Source organism: Patiria miniata, unplaced genomic scaffold, assembly GCF_015706575.1.
Source record: "Patiria miniata isolate m_02_andy unplaced genomic scaffold, ASM1570657v1 HiC_scaffold_8, whole genome shotgun sequence".
Taxonomy (NCBI): domain Eukaryota; kingdom Metazoa; phylum Echinodermata; class Asteroidea; order Valvatida; family Asterinidae; genus Patiria; species Patiria miniata.
In genome coordinates, this window is record NW_024037075.1 from 9,052,068 (window position 1) to 9,075,759 (window position 23,692).

General features: G+C 41.0%; 1 protein-coding gene across 1 annotated transcript in view; it reads left to right on the forward strand.

Moving 5' to 3' along the window:
* LOC119719377 (116 kDa U5 small nuclear ribonucleoprotein component-like) overlaps positions 1 to 23,692 on the forward strand; it is a 155,722-nt gene that overhangs the window by 54,074 nt on the left and 77,956 nt on the right. The window contains exons 8-10 of the mRNA XM_038188805.1: positions 2,004 to 2,094; positions 10,284 to 10,533; positions 18,818 to 19,009. Of these exons, the coding sequence (XP_038044733.1) occupies positions 2,004 to 2,094; positions 10,284 to 10,533; positions 18,818 to 19,009 (533 nt within the window). The remainder of the gene's footprint in view (positions 1 to 2,003; positions 2,095 to 10,283; positions 10,534 to 18,817; positions 19,010 to 23,692) is intronic.

Below are 23,692 nucleotides of genomic sequence, written 5' to 3' on the forward strand. Positions count from 1 at the left end.
GCCCTATTATGTACTACAATGTATCTTTTGCTTAGAAAATATTGGTTAAAGTGGTAAGAAATTGCTTCAGATCACACCACAGAACATCTAGAATCCAATTTTTCGGGGCCCTTAAGCGGGCCCCGAACCCCACGCCGTAAGGGCTTCGCGCTCGCATCAGTTCTGATCAAGGTATGCCCCCCCCCCCCACTTTTGAGAAACAATTGACGCCACTGCCTTTAAGGAATTTTTTGGATAGCTGCAAATGATCTACTCTACCTTTAAAGTTAATTTGTGAAAATAAAGGACAAGGCATACAGGTGCATAGCATATCTTGTGGTTTGTTTACATGGTTTGTATCCCGTGGTTTGTTTACATGGTTTGTATCCCATGGTTTGTATCCCATGGTGTGTTTACATGGTTTGTATCCCATGGTTTGTTTTACATGGTTTGTATCCCATGATTTGTTTTACATGGTTTGTATCCCATGTTTTTTTTTTACATGTTATACATGTATGATTGTTACTATTGCAACCACAAATAGTACCATTTGGAAGACACCTTAGTGTCGGAAGTAACACTTTTGGGAGACATGTGGAATTAGGGAGACATTTCAATGTCTCCCAAAATGCCTCAGCCCCTATTTATAGGCAAAATTGTATGTTCGCAAATGTGCTGGATTGATTGCTCGTGGTCCAACTAGTCAAAATACCAAAATTTGTGCGGGTACGATAAGGTAAATTTTGGGTTGTGGGTTAATAAAGTTTGGAAAAAATTTGTGCACAAGTAAGTCTACTAGAATGTCTCCCTAGTGACCCATTATCGGTAATTTGGTAATTGTTTGACCTCAACAAGCAAAAACAGATAGTGATACAAAACAAAAAATTACACAGAAAGTAGCTGAGGAAAATAACCAAAAAAAAGTAATAAACTTAAAGAAATGAAAATACAGAAAATGACAAACAGGAATCTAATCAATGTATTTCCAGTCCATTAACTGAGGGAAAAGCTGTGAAAACATTGGAAACATTTACACTGAGGTTTTAGCAGTACTCAATATTTATTTCCGATATATAGAACCTAAAGGTGACACAACCTTTTGGACTCGGACTCGACCCGCATGACTCAGGAATCGGACTCGGGAGAGGTGACTGGGACTCAGACTCAATGATTGGAGACTCAAAAACAAGTCTGTCTCTTTGACAGTGTTAAAGTTCATAATTTTCACATTCTTAACTGTAATACACACTGCATAAGTCTATCACAAGTCTATTCACATTCATAAGGAATATCTTGTGTCAAAACTCATTTGTATCACTTGTGAGTTGAATTGGGACTGGAGGGCTTGCAGGGACTAGTGATGGACTTGACTACATTCCTGCCTGTAGTACATGACAAAATGGGCCCCAATCACCCACAAGCAGATATTTTAGACCCCTGTCAAAGGGGAACATGTCAGCTCCAGGCCCGTCACCAAAGGGGGGGGGGGCCTCCTGACGAGCAACTGCCCCTCCATAGGCAAAAACCATAAGCGTAAAAATTATATGTAAGTGTGTTTTTTCTTGTGGTGTGCCCCCCTTATTTGTACTGTGCCCCCCCCCCCCCAATGCCCGGAGCTGGCAACGGGCTTGGGCAGCTCCCAACTAGACAGCCTCAACCTTGTTTGCAAAACTTATATAAAAAACAGAATTAATGGTGATCACACACACAACGGTTGAGCCTCGTTCCAAAATGTTGGTATACAGCAGAGGTAAAGGAATCCTGAGCGTACATACTTAAACATTTGAAATTGTCTGGTGATACATATAACTGTTATATATATATACATTACATTACCACGAAATCACAAATATACGTACAACAAAATCAAATTATGTATTGGTACAAAAACTATACTACGTAATTTCACCTACACATTGCAAGATTATTCATTTGAAAATGTTCAAACTTTGTTTTTCTTTGTTTTGTGACTTGATGCTCCTGATCGTCACTTTAATGTGCGTTGCCTCTTTCCATTACTATAGAGAGGTGTCAGCATCAAGGCTCAGCCAGTCACATTAGTTATGCCAGACAGTAAGGGGAAACACTTCCTGATGAACATCATGGACACCCCTGGTAAGCAGTTGAATTGGCCATTGTGAAATTGATAAATTACACCTGGTTCGTTGATTAACGGAGTCGGATTTGACTGTTCTTACATCCATTGTCCGAAGGAATAATTTCACTTGGAGTTTAGTGCCATTACTATCTTTAAACCAAGTAAACTTTTTAACAATAATTTGGTCAGTTACAAATGGACTTTTTGGATAGCTGCAAATGATCTACTCTACCTAGCCCCATAAATGTTTCCAATTTACTGGACTACATCCCTAAAGAAAGGCCACACTTGGAACATGTACCCGAAAATGTAGAACTTTGTCAAACTTGGTTTCACATTTAAACTTTATTTGTAGTTTACGTACGCTTTAGCTTTAGAAGCATACTTGCCCTCTTTATAGCGATAGAAAATTAGTCCCCCCTTTTTTAGACATCTACTTTTCGTGTAATTACGTGTTGGAATTTAGATGTATACGCAAACATGTGCAAACGGACCTGGAAATTTCACAAAATATGGATGTCTGAAAAAGATTGGACAAATTACCTACAAACAAAGTCTAAATGTGAAAATAGAAACTTGACAAAGTTCCACATTTTCGGGTACATGTACATGTTCCAAGTGTGGCCTGTATTTACGGAGGTAGTCCAAAATTGGCCACATATATTGTGCTGTACTCTACCTTTAATAGTTTTAGTATGCTTGTACTTGTACAAGAGCAGTCTTAAAAATAGACACAACAAACATTAATTGATATGGCTGAGAAAAACTATAGACAGACAAGGGATTACCGTAATGTTCGAAATATAAGCCGCGCGGCGTATAGGCCGCAGCAGGCAAAAATCTGCAAATTAAGATTTGAAGTCGGCGTATAAGCCGCACCGTCGTATAAGCCGCACCGGCGTATAAGCCGCACCGACCGCAGCGGTTTCAATTTTGTAAGGCCTCCAAATTCTAGTCAAAATGCTCTGAACCAGTTCTATTTACACTACGAAAGCCATAAAAAGGGCCACAAAAGTTATATCAAATCATTCACAGTCGATACTATTACAAACAAATATGGAAATTGATGATGAGAAATAAAAAACGGGAATTGCTGCCGGCTGGCTCGTCAGTGAGCCTGCGCCTTGGAATGATAACATTTTCCCCCAGCACTTGAAAGAGTATGCAACCCACCATGTGTCGTCTGACTGGAGTGCTACAAATCCTGCTTTGTGGCAACAGACGTTGAGTTGTTTTGTCCTAAGAATAAACAAGTCCATTTTTACAGCAAAACTTATCAAATTGTTGTGATTACTTATGAGTAGTAACGTCAAAAATTCAAGTTTGGATCGTAATTTTCTTCGAAAACAGTCAACACGATGCTGAAATTTTTATGGATGAATCCATTAATTTTGTAAGGGGTGATTTCACCACTGTTTTGAGAATCATTTCTTGAATACATTTCAAGAAAAAAAATATATTGTGACGTTGAACAACTGATTATCAAATTAAGATATGTTTCAAACTCCATAAAAAGTATTAGTTGTCTTTTTTTCATTTTTTAAACAGGGGAAATATTGGTAATTATTGTTCCCCTGAAAGTACACCCCTTATTACCACAAATGGTGTGGTCCATGGGGAATTCATGCAGCATGCATGCAGCATATGCAGCATCACGTACGGCCGGTTGTCGATGTCGAAGAGACAGCTTTCACTAGCCGTACTTTTTACCGCTCGGTACCTTTTTGTGGGACGTGCTTTCGGTTTGTTTAAGACTTTCTTAATTGATAATTATTTCAGCAACACGTCTTTTCTTATACCAGAACATTAAATTCACATGTAAATGTCATTTTTATTCTTCAAGGCTCGGCGTATAAGCCGCCCTGTGTATAAGCCGCAGTAAACATTTTCATGGGCAAAATCAACGTATAAGCCGCGGCTTATATTCCGAAAATTACGGTACAAAATTAGCAATACAGGTATTTCCATCCATGCGGAGTAAGCTACAAACACATCAAGAGAGGATGAAAAAGCTATCCGTGTCATGTTCACAGAGTTGTCATCAACATGGGTTTTGGACCTTAGAAAGCTGTAATTAGAGTACTCAACCTCCTCCCCTTTGTGTCAGCAGTACACTCCCACTACCTGTTCTCCCTTGTACTGGATTACTTGCATGTTCAAAAATCTTGCACATGTTTGCAATTTAGTTACAGAAAAGTCTGATGCTTGATCATGCTTTAAATCAGTATTTGGCTTTGTATACAGTGTCGGAGGTACAGACGGTAAATTTGTTGCAACGTGAGATCCAAAAACACATTTTTTTTCTAAAGCAAACAAATAGTACATTTATAAGCAACATAGAAAAGGGAGGATTGTCTTTGAGGAGAGGAAAAGTATGTCTTATAAATCCATTACTTACTATTGAAGTATCAAATCGGGATACAGGAAGCAAGTCTCTCACCCATTAGCTACCGTTGGAAACGAGGTTGAAACTAAAGTTAGCCTAGGGCACAACGTTGCTAGAGTACTGGGCTCAGCATATCTCGAGAACAAAGCACGCTAAGTACAAAATTCTTTTTGTAATAGGTTTGTTAGGTCATATATAAATGCACAAAATTTCAAATAATGTGTGACGTCATCATGACGTCATAAAAATGTGGTTTAAAATATATATAAGATAATGTCCAATCATTATGAAACTTGATGGGTACTTAGATATGGACATTTGCATGAGCATAAAAGGCAAAAAACACCAAACTACATTTGTACCCTTCGAAATGGCAAAACAAAAATAAGGTTAAATGGGATAGAATGGTGCATTTTCAAGGAGATTGCATTAAAACAATTACATTGCATGGGCCCTTTAAGGGTACACAATTTAAAGTTCTATATCTAGAGGTCAACAAGGCCAATTGGGTTTGAACCTTGGAATACATAGTTTGGTACATGTATGTGTTATAGATGAAAAATGAAGTGAATTCATGATGACGTCATCATGTGATTTTTTTAATTGACTTCCCATTTTTTTCATGTCATCTGCATATCTCGAGAACAAGACACGCTAAATTCAAAATTCTTTTTGTAATAGGTTTGTTAGGTCATATATAAATGCACAAAAATTTGTACAAAGTGTGATGTCATGACGTGAAAAATATGATTTTTTAAAGCACATATGAGGCAAGGGTCAATTGTCATGGAACTTGGTGAGTAGATTAATGTTTTGACATGAAATGAAATCAGATCAAATTTAATTACTTAGGCAAAGACAAAGATCCTAAGCTAATAAGTTAGTACTAAGTACCGGTAAATAAGTCTGTCCCGAGCCTATGGCCCATCAGGCCGGCATTTATCTCCGATTTCAGTGGCATGAAATGACTGAGAATATTTCTATTCCCCCTGGACAGGATGCCAGTCTATCGCAGGTTACTCCCCAGCTAATGCTGACCCATTGATACTCCTGGGTGGAGAGAGGCAAGTGGGGATAAAGTGCCTTGCCCAAGGACAGAGCGTATGGCCAGCAGCAGGATTCGAACCCCTGATCCTCTGATCATGAGTCACGAACCCTTACCGCTAGGCCACACTTCCCCAAGTACCGGTAAATGGCATAATAATGACGTCATCATGAGTCATGTTACATCATCTACTGTATAAGTTGCATAATTTAACCCTAATGCCCTTAAGGCTCTTTTGGGGTCATGGACCAAATACCACCGAATACTACATGTGTTGTGCACACTTGTATGGAAGAAATGCATACGTGAGGTTACTACTGAGTAGTATTTTGTAGCTTTGTTTTTTTTTCCTCAAATGTTTAAATTTTAAATTTTGAAAGGTGTTATCTTATAACTATACAAACTACAAGACTTGCCATCGCAACTATGGTCATACAGACTTTGTTGGGCGTTAAAGAGGTTGTGGAATGCTGAAAGTTGTTTTGTTTTTTAATTTTTTTTTTATTGTAGAGTAAACCCATATGTATATCATAATGACAAACTCCCAATTTTTTGTAATACGCGTTTATATGTTTATAAAACTGAAATTCATTTGAGTAATTTGTTGGTCTGCGAGCGCATAATTGAAATCAACAGTCGTCGGGTTCTTCATGCTAGCTTCGTAAAATCAAAAAAATCGTGACGTAGTATTAAACAGGACTCGTTTACTGTTGCCCCACGCGCCCCAGCAACATGTGACTCGGAGTCAAGCAGTGAAAACATCGACAGAGATTAACATTCCTTTCCATCATTTTTTTTTTTTTGATGAGTATATTGAACAAGGAAACGGTGACCTCTAAGCTGTTCTTCCGTATAAATTTGAGCCCAAACTGCCTGAAAAAGAGACCCGCAAAAACATGGATACTGCAACTGGTCCAGCTGAAAACGCTGGACAACACGGTTGTGAAGAGTGGTAGGTCTACGACGTTTCTGTTAAAAAAACAGTAATGTTTTATCCAAGAACTCAAAGTGTTATGTTAATTAAAAATTTTAGATGAGCATGTACATCTACCGCAACTTTCTTCATGATTTACAGGCAATTCCCAGGTTATTCTGGTGAATATTCAGTCCAAAGAGACGGCAGATCGTCAGGCTGTTTTTGAATACACGTACGGCACTAATGTTGTATGGTTAGCAGAGTCGCAGGCCCTGGTCAATTCCTTCGTGTTGCCTGGTGCTTTTTGGCGAGCTGCGAAGCAGATGCGAGCCTATGTAATACCAATTTCCGTCCGTCTGTCGGGGCGTTCGTCTGTCCGTCCGTCTGTCCGTTCCAGCGGGCGGACACTTCTGGGGTACCTCCATTGTTGTCCCTTTGTCCCTATTTCTAAAGATTTCACTTGCGGGGTACCTCCAACAATGGACAGGTACCCCACAAGTGGTCCCTGGTAAGCACGTCCGGCCGGCCGCGTTCAGATAAAAATATTGAAGTTTCTGGTTCTAGTTAACTTGGGGAAATAAATTAAATGCAGTTGTCATGTATCATCTTTATAACTTCAGTTAGGTTCATATCATTGCAGTAAATTTTATGATTTTATTGAGGAACTTTAATTCAAGGAAATGTTAAAGTTTTTAATTGTTACATGTACAATGTATACCGGTATAACATGTTCATGTACACTATGCATTTTGGGGATGTGCATGAGCTTCTGGGTTGATCTTTTAGTTTATGGGGTTGGAGTAGGGATGGGGTAGGGGAGGGTGGGGTGGAGTGGGGGATAGGGTTGGAGTTAGGGTTTGTGTGAGTAGGATGAGTAGGGGAGCTAGGATGGGTGGGGCGGGGTAGGTTGGGGTGGGGAGAGGGGTTGGAATACTGGTTTGGGTGGGGTGGGGATTTGTAGGGGTGGGGTGGGAACAGGTAGGGAGAGACAGGTAGGGGGAGACAGGTAGGGAGAGGATGGGCATGGATGTAGGGGTTGGGTTAGGAGGGGGTTGGGCAGGGGGCGGGATATAGGATCGGAGTAGGGGTTGGGTTGGGGATGGGTAGGGATGGGTTGTTGTAGGGGTTGGATAAGGGGAGGGGACAGTATATAGGGATCAGAGTAGGGGTTGCATGGGGTCACGTGGGGATGTATGGGTGGGTGAATGGGGTGGGCGGGATATTGGAATTCGAGTAAGTGGTAGGATGGGGATGTGTAGGGTGGGTAAGGACAGATAGGGGAAGATAGGGTAGGTGGATGTAGGGGGTTGGGGTAGGGGAGGGTACGGGTCAGGGGAGGGGGAAGGAGATAGGGATTGGAGTTTGGGTGGGGTTGGGATGTGTAGGTGATAGGGTGGGGATGGTTAGGGGAGGATGGAATGGGTGTGGGTAGGGGGTTGGGTGGGGGAGGGGGCGGGTTGGGGATGGGGTAAGGTTTTGGGATGGGGTAAGGTTTGGGGGAGGTGGTGATGGTGCTGTGTCTACATGTACATGTACATGTATACTCATTCTTGTTCTCCATTTGTGGCGACTACACAAGAGTTTTCCCATGATAATACAAGTATGGGGAGCAGAAGACACTGTTGGGGCTGCAAAAATCCACAACTGGGTCTTAATTACCCTAACAATGGAAAACTCCCCCATAATACAGTGACGGCTAACCTATATACACATGTATTTATTAGGTAATCTGTTGACTTTTTATGTTGACATTTAAAAACTGACCCCTACACCTAGGCACATCAACAAGAATCCTGATCCCCTTCCATCGTGCCCATCCCCAACCCTACCTCCAGCCTCCCCTCCTGCCTTGGACAGCGAGCCATGGCGGCTTCGCCGTTCTAGTTATGTATATGGTTGCCACAGAAAAGTATTCCTTTTCTCTTTCCAGTTTTTAACATTCTGATTCGATAATGATGAAGTTACTCATACTTTGAAATAGTTAACTTTATTGTTTACCAAAAAAAGCTGTAAACAAGGCCAGGAGACCACACATAATTATGGGATTACCATTTCACCTCAACCCGTAAACGTGGCTACAATATTATATTCACGCTCTGTTCATAAATCTCTCGACTTAAGACATGTTCGAAATTCGAGGGAAAAATGGAGCCCTGCCACAAACAATCAGCACTAACGTAAGAATGCCATATATATGGACGCCACTTTTTCCCAATAAATATCTACGATTCTCCAAGATTGGCCATAGACAATTCCAAAAACAGTCTTCTCTATAAATCATTAACAAATCATATCGCAGTTATTTATTGTCCGATTTAAAAATATGTTAACGGCATTAGGCCAAAAAAAAAAGTCTCCGGTTTCTGGTATTCGCGCGCTTCGCCGTAGCCATGTGCGTCGGCAAAATGAAAAAGTTTTTTTCAATGAAAGATGATGTCTCAAAACCGCCAAACTCACTGGTTTGACTGGAATCCTGCTGCTGCACAATTTTAATGTGTTTTTAGATGGGGTTTTGATCGAGAATCAGCTTTATGTGGCCTCTCTGGACTCCCATATATTTGCACTAAGTTTAGTCGGGCACCATTTGCAGTCATCAGCCGACATTTGAGACAAAAAAAATCAGGTAAAAAAAAAAGAAGCTGCGTCGCCGCACCACTTTTTGGGCAAGCTCCATACCAGAAACCGGAGACTTTTTTTTTTGGCCTTACCTGAACTTTGAAGCTTAACAGAACATCTATAGCTCTCTTACATGCACTGTGAAAAATAGAGTGTGGTCCCGTCCCTGCCCCAGTGGAGCAGGGCTGGGGCGGCCGGGGCTGGCTGGAGAATATGGCTCATCACACGGTCGCCTTATAGTTATACTGTCGCTGTTGGGTGTCAGTACAGCACTACCATTGTTTTTCTGTACAGACATGTAACAATTCCAAATTCTCTCTTGAAAAAAGGAAGCTGTAAAGTCTTGCCGTATGAAATGTACAGTGCATGTATCAGCGCTCTGTCCGTTCGGCTGAAATCCGATCTCGTGTTTTGGACAAACTGGCACCGTGGAGGATTTTTATTCCTCCATGCTGGCACCCGGATGGGAAAATTGGAAATTTATTGCAAAAAAAATGTGGTGTGAATTTCCAGCTTTACGTGCTACATGTAAAAGACATAGCGTATGTGAACGATGTTGATGTAATAGACATTTCTTACTATGGTTGGCCGTTAGGGCAAACACAAAAGAATGATCCACAATCTATAAATATTACTTTGTACCTATCAAAACACTGAATAATCAACAGAAACTACCAAAGAGTCAATGGAGAAATCGCTCTTTTAAATTATGAACTTGTCAATTAAGATTTCAAGAGTAAAAGCTGTTGCCAACTACGGTTGAATTTATGGAGCATGTGGCTGCCCATACAAAATGTTGCTCAGTGGATTGTAAACAAAATCATGTCGTTGCGTGGATTGATTTGCAAAAAGTTTCGCTGGAACTATGCTGCATCGTGAGTCCTGTTTATTACGTCATGATTTTACCATGTTTTGTTTGCTGCCCCCAGCGACAACTTTTACACAAAATGCACGTTCGGGCCAAAACAGGATCTGAAAAACAGCTCTCAAACGTACCTTTTGTATTCATTTCATGACAGAAACAAAAGTCGTTTGTATTTCATCACACCTTAGGCTACATATACCCAACAAATTACGGAAACGTCTTCAGGCATTCCATAACCTCTTTAAATTGAACAGTTGCTGGACTGCAGTGGACAAAATAGCTTAAAAAGTGTCCAAAACATATAGAATATATAATGCAGAAATGTTCTGTTCATCAAACAGACATAATCTATTTTTTTGTAATGCCTTCTTTCTGTAGGGCACGTCAATTTCTCTGATGAAGTGACGGCAGCGTTCCGCCTGAGTGATGGTGCTGTGATATTTGTAGATGCAGCTGAGGGTATCATGTTGAATACTGAGCGTCTCATTAAGCATGCTATACAAGAGCAGGTGGCAGTCACCATATGTATCAATAAGCTTGACAGGCTCGTGCTAGAGCTGAAACTACCACCTGCAGATGCCTATTACAAATTGCGAAACATCATTACAGAGATCAATGGGCTAATGAGGTGAGTATTGGTACTAGACCAACACAAACAGCTATTTTGTTTGTAATATAGACTTTCCATTCACATACTTTTTGGCAAATATATTTTCTTTAATATGAAACTTGCTTTAAGTATTCATACAGGCCTCGATCTTTACCGCGTCCACCGCGGCCAATGGCCGCATGCCCTTCCAACTTGGCCGCAATGCCCCTTCAAAAAATACACATGTCGCGGCCAACTTGGCCAGCGTGCCCTTTTGCCATGTTTGTATTTTACCTCTGCATGTGCCGTCATGACAATCATACATGTACATCACGGATATTGTGTAGAGGATTTGTGCATACAAACACCATTCAATAAACATCTAGTCGCGGCGAAATAATACAAATGTACACGTCTTTTTATGGTTATCGCTGTTGTGTTCGTACATATGAAGCTGCCATCATGCCAGTTACAGACGTACGTACGTACATATACATACAGAGCTGCATCGATGTATAAAAACACGTGGGCCCGTACGTGCTAGTGCAGCAGTGACTGGTTCCCGCTGTGCCGCGCACTAAGGGCCAAAGAAGGCGTAATGGAAATGCGGTAACCAGTCAATGCAATAGTTGCGCGCGGTGCATGCACGCTGATTACACAGTGTTTTGCGTGCAGGCCGGACGGAATAGACATCGTAAAAAAGCCAAGAAAACATCGATAGAGAAAGACGATCTTTGCAAGCTTATAATCACAGAACTTGATCTCTGTTGTCTGTGTATGTATTTCTTGTGTTGATGAATTTATTTCGAGGAAGCCCTACTGGTATATGAAGTGAAACGATGCACTGTGTTTTACCGAAATCTCCGACCGTAAAACGAAGCTCATTGCCGGCCCACAACACACAGTGCATCATGGCACGCTCGTACTCGTACCAAGCAAAGTTCAGACATTGTTAGCCAGCTTCTCATCGTGACCTGCATTGTGCATATGGTATCATTGACCTGCATTTTCCATTATTTTTACGATTATCAATGGCAAATATTTTCGATATGTCATTTTTCAGGCCCTTTTGGATAGCTTTCGTAGCTGCAATGAAAAAAGTTCAGGCTGAAAATGTTCATATAATTTTAACAAATCTGAAACCAAATATTCAGTTGCTTTATCATGTTTATGTGCCGTTTATTAACTCCATTTTTCAAGTATAATTAAGTGATGAACCAACTGACGACTGTATTAAAAAATGAAAGCGTATAGCAAAAGTCAAACCTTTTATTAATCTCCATTTAGTTAGGTTTTTTATATTAATTTTACCTTGTTTTACAAAAACGAAACAAGTTACGCCACTTGAGCATATTATTATGCAAAAACTAATAAAAATGCAGCCCCTTGAATAAATCCTGATATTCAAAACGAAACAAAAACAAAGTTTACTGTCGTGTCACCACTGTTTATCCGTGGATTTTAAGGAGAGCAAATCGCTCTCCTTAAAATCCATTTATTCTCCTCAAGAATTTGAGGAGAGCGATAGCTCTATTGGATTTTCTTTAAATGAAGGACTGCAGTGCCCGCTGGCAAGAGAAAGACTAATTTTCCTGGGGAACTAGCCAAGTGCACACACGAAACGGGTGACTTGTAAATGATAGCATTTTGTTTTTTTCTTTTTTATGACACAGGTCTTGTTAAAATAGTTCAGGTCCAGTAAGATTCTTCAGTTACAAGGCCTGCTGTCTAGTACTTTTTTCATAAAATTCGAGCCCTGCACTACCAGCGACAGTGATTTCTAGCCATGAACAAAAGTTAACCTTCTCAGTAGTCAATATTAAACCTGCTTTGATTGTTATGTATTTTTCAAACATTTCATTTGCTAGTAAAAGTTTCTGCGGGCTAGTTAAAAACACAATTTACTAGCCCGGTGGGCTACTCTCAGAACAAAATTAAGGGCAAACTCACTTTATGTGACCTAGAAAATAGGTGTGTATACACTGGCTGTAAATAAATGTAAATTAAAGGTTTTGAAATGATTGGCCTTGGTGCCCCCTTGAGTTGGCCTTGGTGCCCTGTGGAATTTTGATGGGGGCAAGGCCAAAGTGGCCTGCCCCTTTTTTGCTGAAGATCGAGGCCTGATTTTATAAGATCTTTAAGTATTTTATTACTAATTCTAGATAAGATAGTTAAGTATTTTATTTTTAATTCTAGTGCTTAGAAAATTAGTTGTCCAAAATCAAACATGCCACCACAGACAAAAGGATCATGAAAGTCAGCCTTTTCAGTAAAACCGTTCGTTTTCATTTAAAAAGAAATGCATTTTTTGGGTATGAAAAATGTCAGTACCTGTTATTTACATGTACATAGCTGTTGGATGGTATGTTTTAAAGACATAGTCTATCATTTGTAATTTGTGCATTTTGTCCGTTTGAAGCAACAAAAGTGTTCAAAATCTAATGAAGGATACTGAAAAACTAACCTGATGAAGTTTCAGCTCAGCTTCAGCTGTATATTCCGAGAAAAACAGTATTCTAGGATCTCAATTTCAAATCAAAAGTTGCTAGATCATGTTTAGAATTGTTTTGAATTGCAGCTATACGCGATGTCGCGCACTGATCCGACGAATTATAGCAACTGCGCGCGTCTGTGCGTCGTGCCAATGCTTGCGCGCGGTGCGCCGAATAACAAAATGAACTACTAATTTAAATTTTCCTACGGTGCTTCTTCAGACGCACTGTTGGAAAGGCCTTCTTTCGTTGATTTCTTCAAAATGAGAGCTTGCCAGAAAGAATAATTTCACAGGGAGTTTAGTTCCCTTACTATCTTTCAACCAGTATGTTTTTCAACAATAATTAAGCCAGTTACTTTTTTGGATAGCTGCAAATGATGGACTCCGGCTTTAAATGACACATTTTGTTAATACTTGAATTAAATATCCATGTAGTGATATTTGAATTGATGTATAGATATTTAAAATTAATTGTTAACAAAAAATCTGTCATTTACATACATACCTTTCAACGGTTATGTACATACATGTACATCACATGCACTGACATTTTGCATATCAAAAAAATGCATTTTTTTTTTCAAATGAAAATGAATGGTTTTAGGGCAGCCTTCAAAATTGATTACGCGAACTGTTCGCGAACTTCGCGAATATTTCCAGAGCTAGCAAGTTTGCGAACTTCGCGGAGCTACTCATCCATCCGTGGTCAAGTTAATGAGGTAGCGCGAAACTTGCGCCTTTGTTATGTTAATGGTCGTACTGAATAATTCACAGCACTTGCACGTCTTATTATCATAACGCGAAGTCAGCGAACATGCGTGCCGATGTATTTTCCAGAGACTGTTCGCAATCAGTGTCCAGAAGTAGCATGTGAAATGTCGATTTTTTTTATTGCAGGAATTAGTCAAACAACCGAACGGATATTTGGACAACTTTCTGTTTTGGTACATTGCGAACAGAGACTGTTCGCAATCAGTGTCCAGAAGTAGCATGTGAAATGTCGATTTTTTTATTGCAGGAATTAGTCAAACAACCGAACGGATATTTGGACAACTTTCTGTTTTGGTATTATATAGATGTTTTGGTATTATATAATGCAATCACTCAATTGTCAAAAATAAAGTTGAAGGAAACACCAATTGTCCAAAAACCAATTAACGGAAAAACACGAAAGATCGTTTTAAAAGATCGTTTTAAAAACTTTTCTCTCCATTAAGTGTAATAATTATTTTGATTACTTTTTTACAATACTACCCGGGAACCTAAATTACGGTATTATGCTTAACACGGTTCAAGTAAATGAAACATTAAATGATTGAAATACATTGTACATGTAATTATTTTTATTACCTTTGGTTTAACCGAAAACGGGTTTGGAAAGAAATGCGAATAAACTGAAGACAACTGTTGATAAACTCTCTATCGGGAAGTACAGAAACTGTCACTCATGAATTTTTACGAAACCCACACGTCACTAAAATATCCTTGGCAACATTGTTACTATAGATATGCCTTGCGCAAGACAACCTATATATGGGATGTGTGGGCGGGTCTTATTGTCTATCAATCAAATCAGTTTGGCGCGAACGTTTCCCAGCTCATCTCATTGGTGGTGAAATGTCGTCATGACGATAAACCTGTCTGTCTTGCGCAGCGCCGGTGACAATTTCAAGTTCCCACACCCTTATATTTTGGCGAGTAGCCAAACTGACCAGAATCCTTTTGCGCCAGACATGACAAAGCATGCGGGCGTCGTTTGGAGCTGCCGACGGCTGTTTACTGTACAGGTTGTATCAGGCTACGTAGCTACGCGGAGTTCGCGAACCTCAGCTGTGCTGCCGTCGTGTTCCCCGTGCCAACATACATCGATCAACGTATAAAGGTTGCATGGGACCTGACTTCCTGCGCAACGTGTGCTCAGATTAATAATGCCCGTTCCTTTGGGTCGAACTACTGACTGCGTATATTGGGCGCCGATATCAAGGCATTCCGAAGGGACGGCTGGTCTGGTGCAGTGTGAATTTAGGGGGAAAAACGGACGGTTGGCCATAAATTGTGACCATTTGGAATTTTTTTCCCGGAACAGAATTAAGATTTTTAAAGCATGCTTAAAGTATACAAGTATAATGTAAATCTCACTGAATTGAAACTCCAAATTCGGCCATTTAAATTGTTGTATCTCCAAAATGCAAACACATATGAAGCTAGCTGATTCAAGCTCCATTGATTTTGTTGTGTAATTTTCATCATGGTGATACAAAATAGGATAATTTTATTTTTCGCTAAAAATGATATTCGTCGGACGCCCTAATCCAACATCTTTGAAGAATAATAAGTGAATTTGAAATGAAAAATAAAACCGCTCCCATTTATGGAAGTCTCGAAAAAAATGGTTTCGTGATTTTTTTTTTTAACCATATTACCCATGTTGATTAAAACAATTATTGTGAAAAAAAATGTATTATTTTATTAGATTATTTCGTTTACTGTCGGTGTCGTACAAAACAAAGCCGTAAAAATATCGAGACCTCCAAATGACTTGTGCCCACTTATAGTAAAAGGAAATGCTGGAGGATTCGACGACGAGAAGGAAAAAAAAGTAATTACATTTGTATTGAGCCTTCAGAACAACATAAACAAGTAGTGAAGTACACGCATAGCATGTAGTGGCTTGGACGGTACACAATAGATAGTCTACAAGATTAGTGTGTGCATCTGTGCTGCAGCGTAGCACTAGAGTCAGCTCCCCCTGCAACCTTTACACGTTGGTTGATGTACTGATGCAGGGATCACGACGGTAGCACAGGTTCGCGAAGTCCGCGGCGCTGTAGCTGTCAACGCAAATCAACCGGCTCGACGCATCGTAACCATAGAGAAGCACACAAATACTGGTTGATGTAGTTTGACACAAGACGTAAATAAAAGAACAAGTTCGTCCTTGCATTCTTTGCTCTATGCTCCTTGGTGCAGTACCACACCATGGATGAATTTTCTGGGCTGCTTCCAGAGGTTGCTGATTTACTTCGTTTTACCCAGCGAATTGAACATGGTGCTAATTTGTTATCTACCAACACTAGCTGCGAAGTAGCTGTTCAACTGAACTTACCCATATTCAGTACAGTATATTTATTGTGGAAAATATTCGCAGCTTTTTATTAGTTTATTTCGTTTACGCTGTCGGCCTGAATGACAAAAATTCTTGTACATGAACAGCCATGTAAATAACTCGGGACTTTCCCATTTTGAGCACGCAATGCATGAGCACGCAATAACCGTAGTCAGCTCCAGGCCGAACAATGCACTGAGGTTATGGGAACACATGCACATGTGATAGGGCTCCCGCGAACATTACAGAGTCTATCACCAAATGCAAAGAAGCACCCGTGTCCAGTGAGAAATGACACGAACGAGGTGCAGAATTTTGCCTTCCTTGGCCGACTGAGTCTTCACATCGTAGATCAGATGAGTCTACATGTTGTTGATGTACTAATCATCTTGCCTATAGTACTGTAGCAGTAGCAGACCAACTCTGCAGCCGCCCATGATACGTGTAGTGTCTACATTCCATTATTATTATGCCCAATTCACTTCGATGTGTATCAATTATCATACAATTTAAGGTAATCGTGTATATTATAATAATTATAGTTTTTGATTCCCGTTCATAAATCAAAACCCTGCCGCCTAGCTCATATTCAACATAATATCTCAGTGAACTTTGAGTTCGATGATGCAATAATAAAGTAACTTACTAATTTCATATTTATTTACTCATTGAACTTCAGTGTAAAAGAACAATCATATTAGAAATGTACAGATCCTAATGGAGATCTTTGACGAGAAGAAAATTGTAAAAATTGTAAAAAAAAAAATAATAATAATGTACAAGCATGCAAAATCCACCCCCTCCTCAAAATTGCTTTATTTCAGACTTATGAGTTCACCCGAACACAATAAAGAAAACAAAAACTGAATCACAATTTATCCACCCATAGAAGTAAAAGGCTTCAGAATTCCATGCGGAGTAAAAATGCAATCATACATGATATAGAACAACATACATGTGCATGCACACATTGTACTGTACAATCCAAAAACATTACAATTGCGCTTGAAGTCAGCTCCCATGCGACCTTTTACATGTTGGCCCATCCTTTGATACAGGGATCACGACGGCAGCACAGCTAGCTAGCTAGCTGAGCATGAGGTTCGCGAACTCCGCGTTTCAGCCCAACAGCCTGCACATTAAACAGCCGTCGGCAACTCCACACGATGCCTGGCGCAAAACTGGTCTGGCTGGTTTGGCTCCTTGCCCAAATAAGAGCGTGGGCACTTGTGAAGCGCAAGACAGACAGGTAGATCGTCATGACGACGGCGTGTCACCACCAATGCGACGAGCTGTGAAAACGTTCCCGCCAAACTGGAGTTCACTGATAGGCAATAAGAACCGCCCAAACATCCCATATATAGGTTAACTAGTGCAAGGCATTTCCATAGTAACATTATTGTCAAGGATATCTAGTGACGTGTGTCGGCTTCGTAAATATTCATAAAACAGTTTCTAAACTGCATAGTCAAAGTTGATTTAACCGTTCTCTTCAGTGTCTTACTATAATAATTTCTTTCCAATTCTGTAACGAAATTTCCATATAAATGTATGTTTTGAAGAAACGGGAAATGATTTATTCTATCTTAATTGGACGCTTTTTATTATCCCTCTAAAATTACAGTTGATATTTTAATTGCTTTTACGGTCATTAAGCATAAAGATAAATAATTGTTCGGCTAAAATATTTGCGTTTGGGTGCATTACCTCCTTCAAAAGAAAATTTGTTATGTACTGCTAAGGCATTTCAAAAAAGACGGAAGTATTTATTTTCGGAGTGAAACTCTGAGCATGGCCGGGGAGATCCGCAGCAACTTGAAGTTGTTTTATTGATAAACGTATTAGGCCTGATATACTCCTCTTCAATTCTACCTTACGGAGGAAAAATAGAAAGGGCTACATGCAGACAACATCACCAGTAAATAAGTTCTACAGAATGCGGAAATCGGAAGCCATGGATAGTACACTTTTCCGTATCACGACAATCGGTGCTTAATTATATAAAAAAAAAGTGCAGTTCATATACAAATAATATAGATCGTATTTTGAGGCGAAACGCTTTCTGAAAATACATTTTGGCAGTCTTTGTGCTTGATGAATACCGCAGGTGTGAAGTTAAAATATTGCCCAAGGGCCAAGAAACTTGCGGCAAGAATTTTAATTCCGATTTCAGGAAGTTGATTTCAAGTTGTCAACATTATCAAACGATGTGACGGAAATTTGCCACTTATCAAAAAATATTCGGGAACACAGCGCCTTGCTAGCTCCTGGTTTAACAAATACCGCCGACGCAACTAAGCCTGAATATTACCGGAGCACTGACCGGTAGCTTACGCGAACTCCGCGTACGCCAGTTTCGCGCACTTCGCGAACCCAGCAGCTGTAGCATATTAGCATAGTTTTAGCATAACAAAGGCGCATTGTCATGCGATGCAAATGAACCTGCACAGCTCGAAGTTTACTCCTAACTTGGAATCAATATTAGTTCGCGAACTTCGCTGACTTCGCGAGGGCTCAATTTTGAAGCCTGCCCTTACTGAAAAGGCTGAATTTCACAACCGTTTTTCTGTTGTGGCATAAAAGTATTCACATCTGGGCACTGTCCTATGAAGTAGTTCTTGGCCCGATCACACAGCATTTGTAACTCAACAAAGGCAAATCTCAAGTTTTATTTGAAATATTATTGTAAAGAAAATAAAAGAATGTTTTTCTTTCTTCTCCAGTGTGTACTCTGATGAGGCAGAGCCAATGATGGTGTCACCATTGCTGGGCAACATCTGTTTTGCCAGTTCACAGTATAGCATGTGCTTCACTCTTGCATCCTTTGCCAAGATCTATGCTGATTGCTACGGAGGCATTGACCATCGGGAGTTTGCCAAGCGACTCTGGGGTGATATCTACTTCAATCCTAAGACGTGAGTTGGAATGGGCTATAACATGCATACAAGCATGACTATAGCCTGGTTCATACTTCCTGACGTCAACAATACGTTTGAAGTGCGTCCACCATTGTTGACGACATGAATTTTGCTTCGCACTTGCTTTCGTGTGAAGTATGAACCGGGCTATTGGCTGTAATGATTCAAAAGTCCAAGCTTGGTGATTTTGCCTTCACATAGTGAAATTAAAATATTCTTTATGTATTTAAGTTTTACCTCAAAGCGCTTGGTAAAATTTGGGCACTTTTAAACTTTGTTAAGATTTCTAGGCCTGGGTGTCTTCAACATTTTGGGAATCGATTCTGATTCCATCTGTGAGTCAAGATTTCATTCAGACTCACAAATTTCACCAATAAACAACAAAACAAAACAAAACAACTGAAAACAAAACATCTCACTGCATGTCTCACAAAAAGGCCCCAAATAAAAATACTCATTCTATGTTTTTTTCAGTGACACATACGAAAGTGTACATCGTGTGAATTACACACATACAAACCTTATCTCGCTGTGCTTATACAATGGCGAACGTCACCAACATGAAAAAAGAAATCTGTCTGCTCAAGCCGTTCATCGGATAAATAACTCTCCAGCCAACCTGATCAGAACTCCAACCGGGATATTTTTGGGCTGTTCATGTACGAATAATTCAGTATGCAAGTATCAGTCAGTGTGCATTTGTCAGAATACTCGAATAGTTGATTCTACTGCGTTCTACTTACCCGTAGAGTATTGCTACATATGCATTATTCCCTAATGGGTGCCAGCCATACACTAAGATTTATTACCCACAGTACCTTGCGGCCCGCCCGCCCGCCTGCCCGCCTGCCATACTTCCTCTTTTCTCTTAGTGGCGTTTTGTGAAAGACATATATTTACAGAGCTCTCGTTTTGCTTATTTTTTCTCAGTCTTTACTCGGCCATTTTTATAGTTAAGTTCATAGTTTTATTCTACTATTTGTCTTCTATTATTGTTTCTACAAGTTGAGTAAGTTTTTGTGATATTTTGGTCAGTTTTTCTTGGTATTTCATTGGTCGTTAAGGGCACAGCACAGTTTGCCAGTCCCTCACTCCTGTTCACCGGTTCTTACGGTATGAGACCATGTGCCTGAGGCTTCGCACAGGTTGCAAGTAGCTCACGCCGTACCCATCTAGCAAGGCTTCGCACAGGCTGCAAGCCGCTTGCTTCCACATTTACATGACCACTTCTTAATGCAGGGGTGAAATTTGTCCCGAATTGGATAAAAGCCCCCTTCACAAGTTGTTAATTAATAACAAATATCACCCTTTTTGCCAGCTTCCATTGGCCGATACCGAGACCCATGCCATGTCACGCCGAGTCACGCTAATGAATATGCTAATCTACCATATGTTGTTTTTGTTTTGCTTGGCTGAAATCGGTCAGCTGTAGCGCCTACGGTGCTTTGCTGAACAAGGCACATGGGTTGGTAAACACCTATTGTCTACCTTGTTCGTTCAGGCGGCACGAGAGCCATCATAAAGAATCCCTCTGATAGCCCGGGAACCACTTTAGCCACCTCATGCAGCGCGTGAAAACACAAAAAATGGTGTGCTGGTATAAAAACCGCAGTGCTGAACTTCGCAAGCGATATCACGGTGCCAATTAAAACTGAATAGGTTCATTGACTGACAAGTTGTTTTCATTGTTGTCCTCGACTCTCTGTGGGTCCCTCGCTGTGCAGTCTCCCTGGATCTCACGGACGCGTATCTGCACGTTCCGATCCACGTAGACGACACCAGGTTCCTTCGATTTTCCTACGAAGGCACCACATACGAATTCCAAGCCCTTCCTTTCGGCTTGTCCACAGCCCCTCGAGTCTTTACCAGAATTGTGAAAACATTAGCCAGTGCCCTCCATCGTCAAGGTCTACAGGTGTTCATGTATCTAGACGACTGGCTCATCATCGGTGAATTGCGGGCAGCAGCTGCTCACGCAGTCCATCAGCATGACGTCAGCATACTGTTGTCGCCAGCATGCCGTCTCTCTCCCAGAGCGGTCCATCTGGCGGGCACAGACAACACCACAGCTGACGCTCTCTCCCGGGGCTGGATTCACCCCACGGAGTGGAGGCTCCCAAACTGTGTCACACGGACAATCTTTTTACAGCTAGATCGTCCTTCCATTGATCTTTTCGCAACATTACTGAACCGCCAGCTCCAGGTGTACTCTTCCAGATTTCCGGATCCCCTGGCGTGGCGAACATCCGTAGTTCCCACGACTTGTCCGCCTTCTCTAACAGGCCCTGCTCATCCTCCCACACTGGCCAGACTTTCTTCGTCAACTTTAGTCAGGCCTGCTTTACCCAGAACCGATGAGCCTACACCTGGCGTGCTGGCCATTATCCAGTGTTCCTTCAGACATGCTGGACTTTCTCAGGAGGCTGCCGCCAATGCGGCCCATAGTCGATGTCAGTCAGCCCGAACTGTTTACGACAGCGGACTACGGTATTTCTATAAATGATGCAGATGGCGTGCGGTGGATCCATTCGCTACAACTCTAGTCGAAGTTGGCGATTTCCTCCTCCACCTCTACCAGTCCAGCCTTACGGTTGGCACTGCCAAGAACTATCGTTCTCATGAAGAACAAGTCGGCTACATTCTCCCGGCCTGACATCTTCGTTCCTGATATAAAGTCCTTCTCCTCTGTCCCAGAGGATAAGTTCTGGTGTCCTGTCTGATCCCTCAAGTGGTACCCTGCAGTACCAACCAGTGACGGCTTTAATAAACCCCTTATGGTAAGTGCTGACTCATATGGTTTACTTTAGTGAGTTTAATTTGTTGGCTTAGGGTTCACGCTTCCTTGCAGCCTGTCTTCCACATCATACACTCTCATGTTGTACGTGAACCCACCTACCTAAAACGGTGCTATTCTTCATCTGTAGTAATATTCTATGGGTAAGTAGAGCGCAGTAGAATCCCCCCCCCCCCCCAAGGTGTAGGCCGATTCTACTAGCAAATACTATCCCATAGAGTGCCTACACATCTCCCCACTTTCACGTACGCGTCCATTTATGCACCTTACGCTAGGGAAAAAAAGAAGTATGGTGGGCGGGCCGCAAGGCACTGTAGGTAATAAACATTAGTGTATGGCTGGCGCCCTCTAGGGAATAATGCATATGTAGGAGTACTCGACAGGTAGGTATTCGCTAGTAGAATCAGCCCAAACCTTAGTAGGGGGGAACTTGCCGATCAAGTTATACGCACCAGCTGCAACTGCATGCTGCACCAGTCTAAAGTTGCACATAAAGCATGCTGGCTATTAAAAGTCTGCATGCAGCAATCGATATTATGGGACACTGGAGTGTTTTACATTGTCCCTCATTACAAAGAGTAGATTGTTTCCTTCAAGCCTAGTGTCCTTCTCCAGGAGCGTCTTCAGAGTGATGTGTGGTTGGCTGATGCAATGCTTCGCCTTGGGCGACCATAGCAGGAGCTTAGCAGCGGGTTTGTTGTGGCGGGAAACGTGGCCTGCGTGAGCGAGACTGCGGCGCTTGATGATTGTTTGTCGTGTGTGATTTCCATAAGGGCTTTAACCCCCCTAAAAGGATTGGAATGATTCACAAACAATATTGCCATTGACAGAAAAGTGGCCTCTGGTAGTGCATTATTTTAGAATTACCGTATAGTAACATTTTTTTTTGGCCGAACAGTACTGACAAATTTAAACATTGTACATGTATACTCAGTGTTGTCCAGAGTGATTGTGGGAAATAATCACTCGGGTGGGACTCAAACTCACGACCTCCTGTTTACTAATGGAGATATCTTACCTTTTGACCACCGAGCTTGCCGGGATCGGCTGGCTGGTTGGAATCTGATATAGCAGCAGGTACCGCAACCAAACTATTAGTTGAGTTTACATTGTTTATAAAAAAAAAATATGTCAGTGAAGGGCAAAACCCAATATTGAATTTACATCACCCTGACGCAAATTTTATCTAAAGAATAAAATCGACGGACTGCATGGAATTCACTTTTGGGTGAGTAGAAGGCGAGGTTTGGTTTATTTATTTGAAAATGTTATTTATTCGGAGTGGAATCATTGGAAAGAGAGGTGGCGATAGTGATTCCTTGTTTGCAGGGGATGTACTAAGCTGTGAACCCTAAACACGGCAAGAAGCATCAACCAATGTGACTCGTACCATACTTTCAATGGGGGTGCTGTTCAAATGTGACAATTATTAACACTGTATTAAAGGATAGTGTACAAAACCCCTTGTAACCCAGCAGGCTCTGTCCTTACTTTGGGCTTAGGCGTATATTAATACCCGTATAATAATATGTGGGTGTCAGAGGGGGGGATGGGGGGGTTAGCATTTTTTTTATGAATTTCTGTGGAGAAACACTAATTTTTGACAGAGCTGTTTTTTTTAACCCCCAAACCCCTTCCCTGGATCTGCACCTGAATTCTTGCGGATGGTGAACATGTGCTTGATAAATACATGCTCTGCAGTCTGGTCATCAGTTCAAGGTGTCTGCGGGTCCTGAAAGTCTTTAATTGAATTATCTAAATTTAAGGACTTAATAAAAAGCATTAAAAAGAATTAATTTGGGTTCTCATTGGTCTCAAAGAAATGGACGATGGAGTAATGAATTTTCCTATCAGCTTGTAAATAACGATCACACAGCCCGTACAAA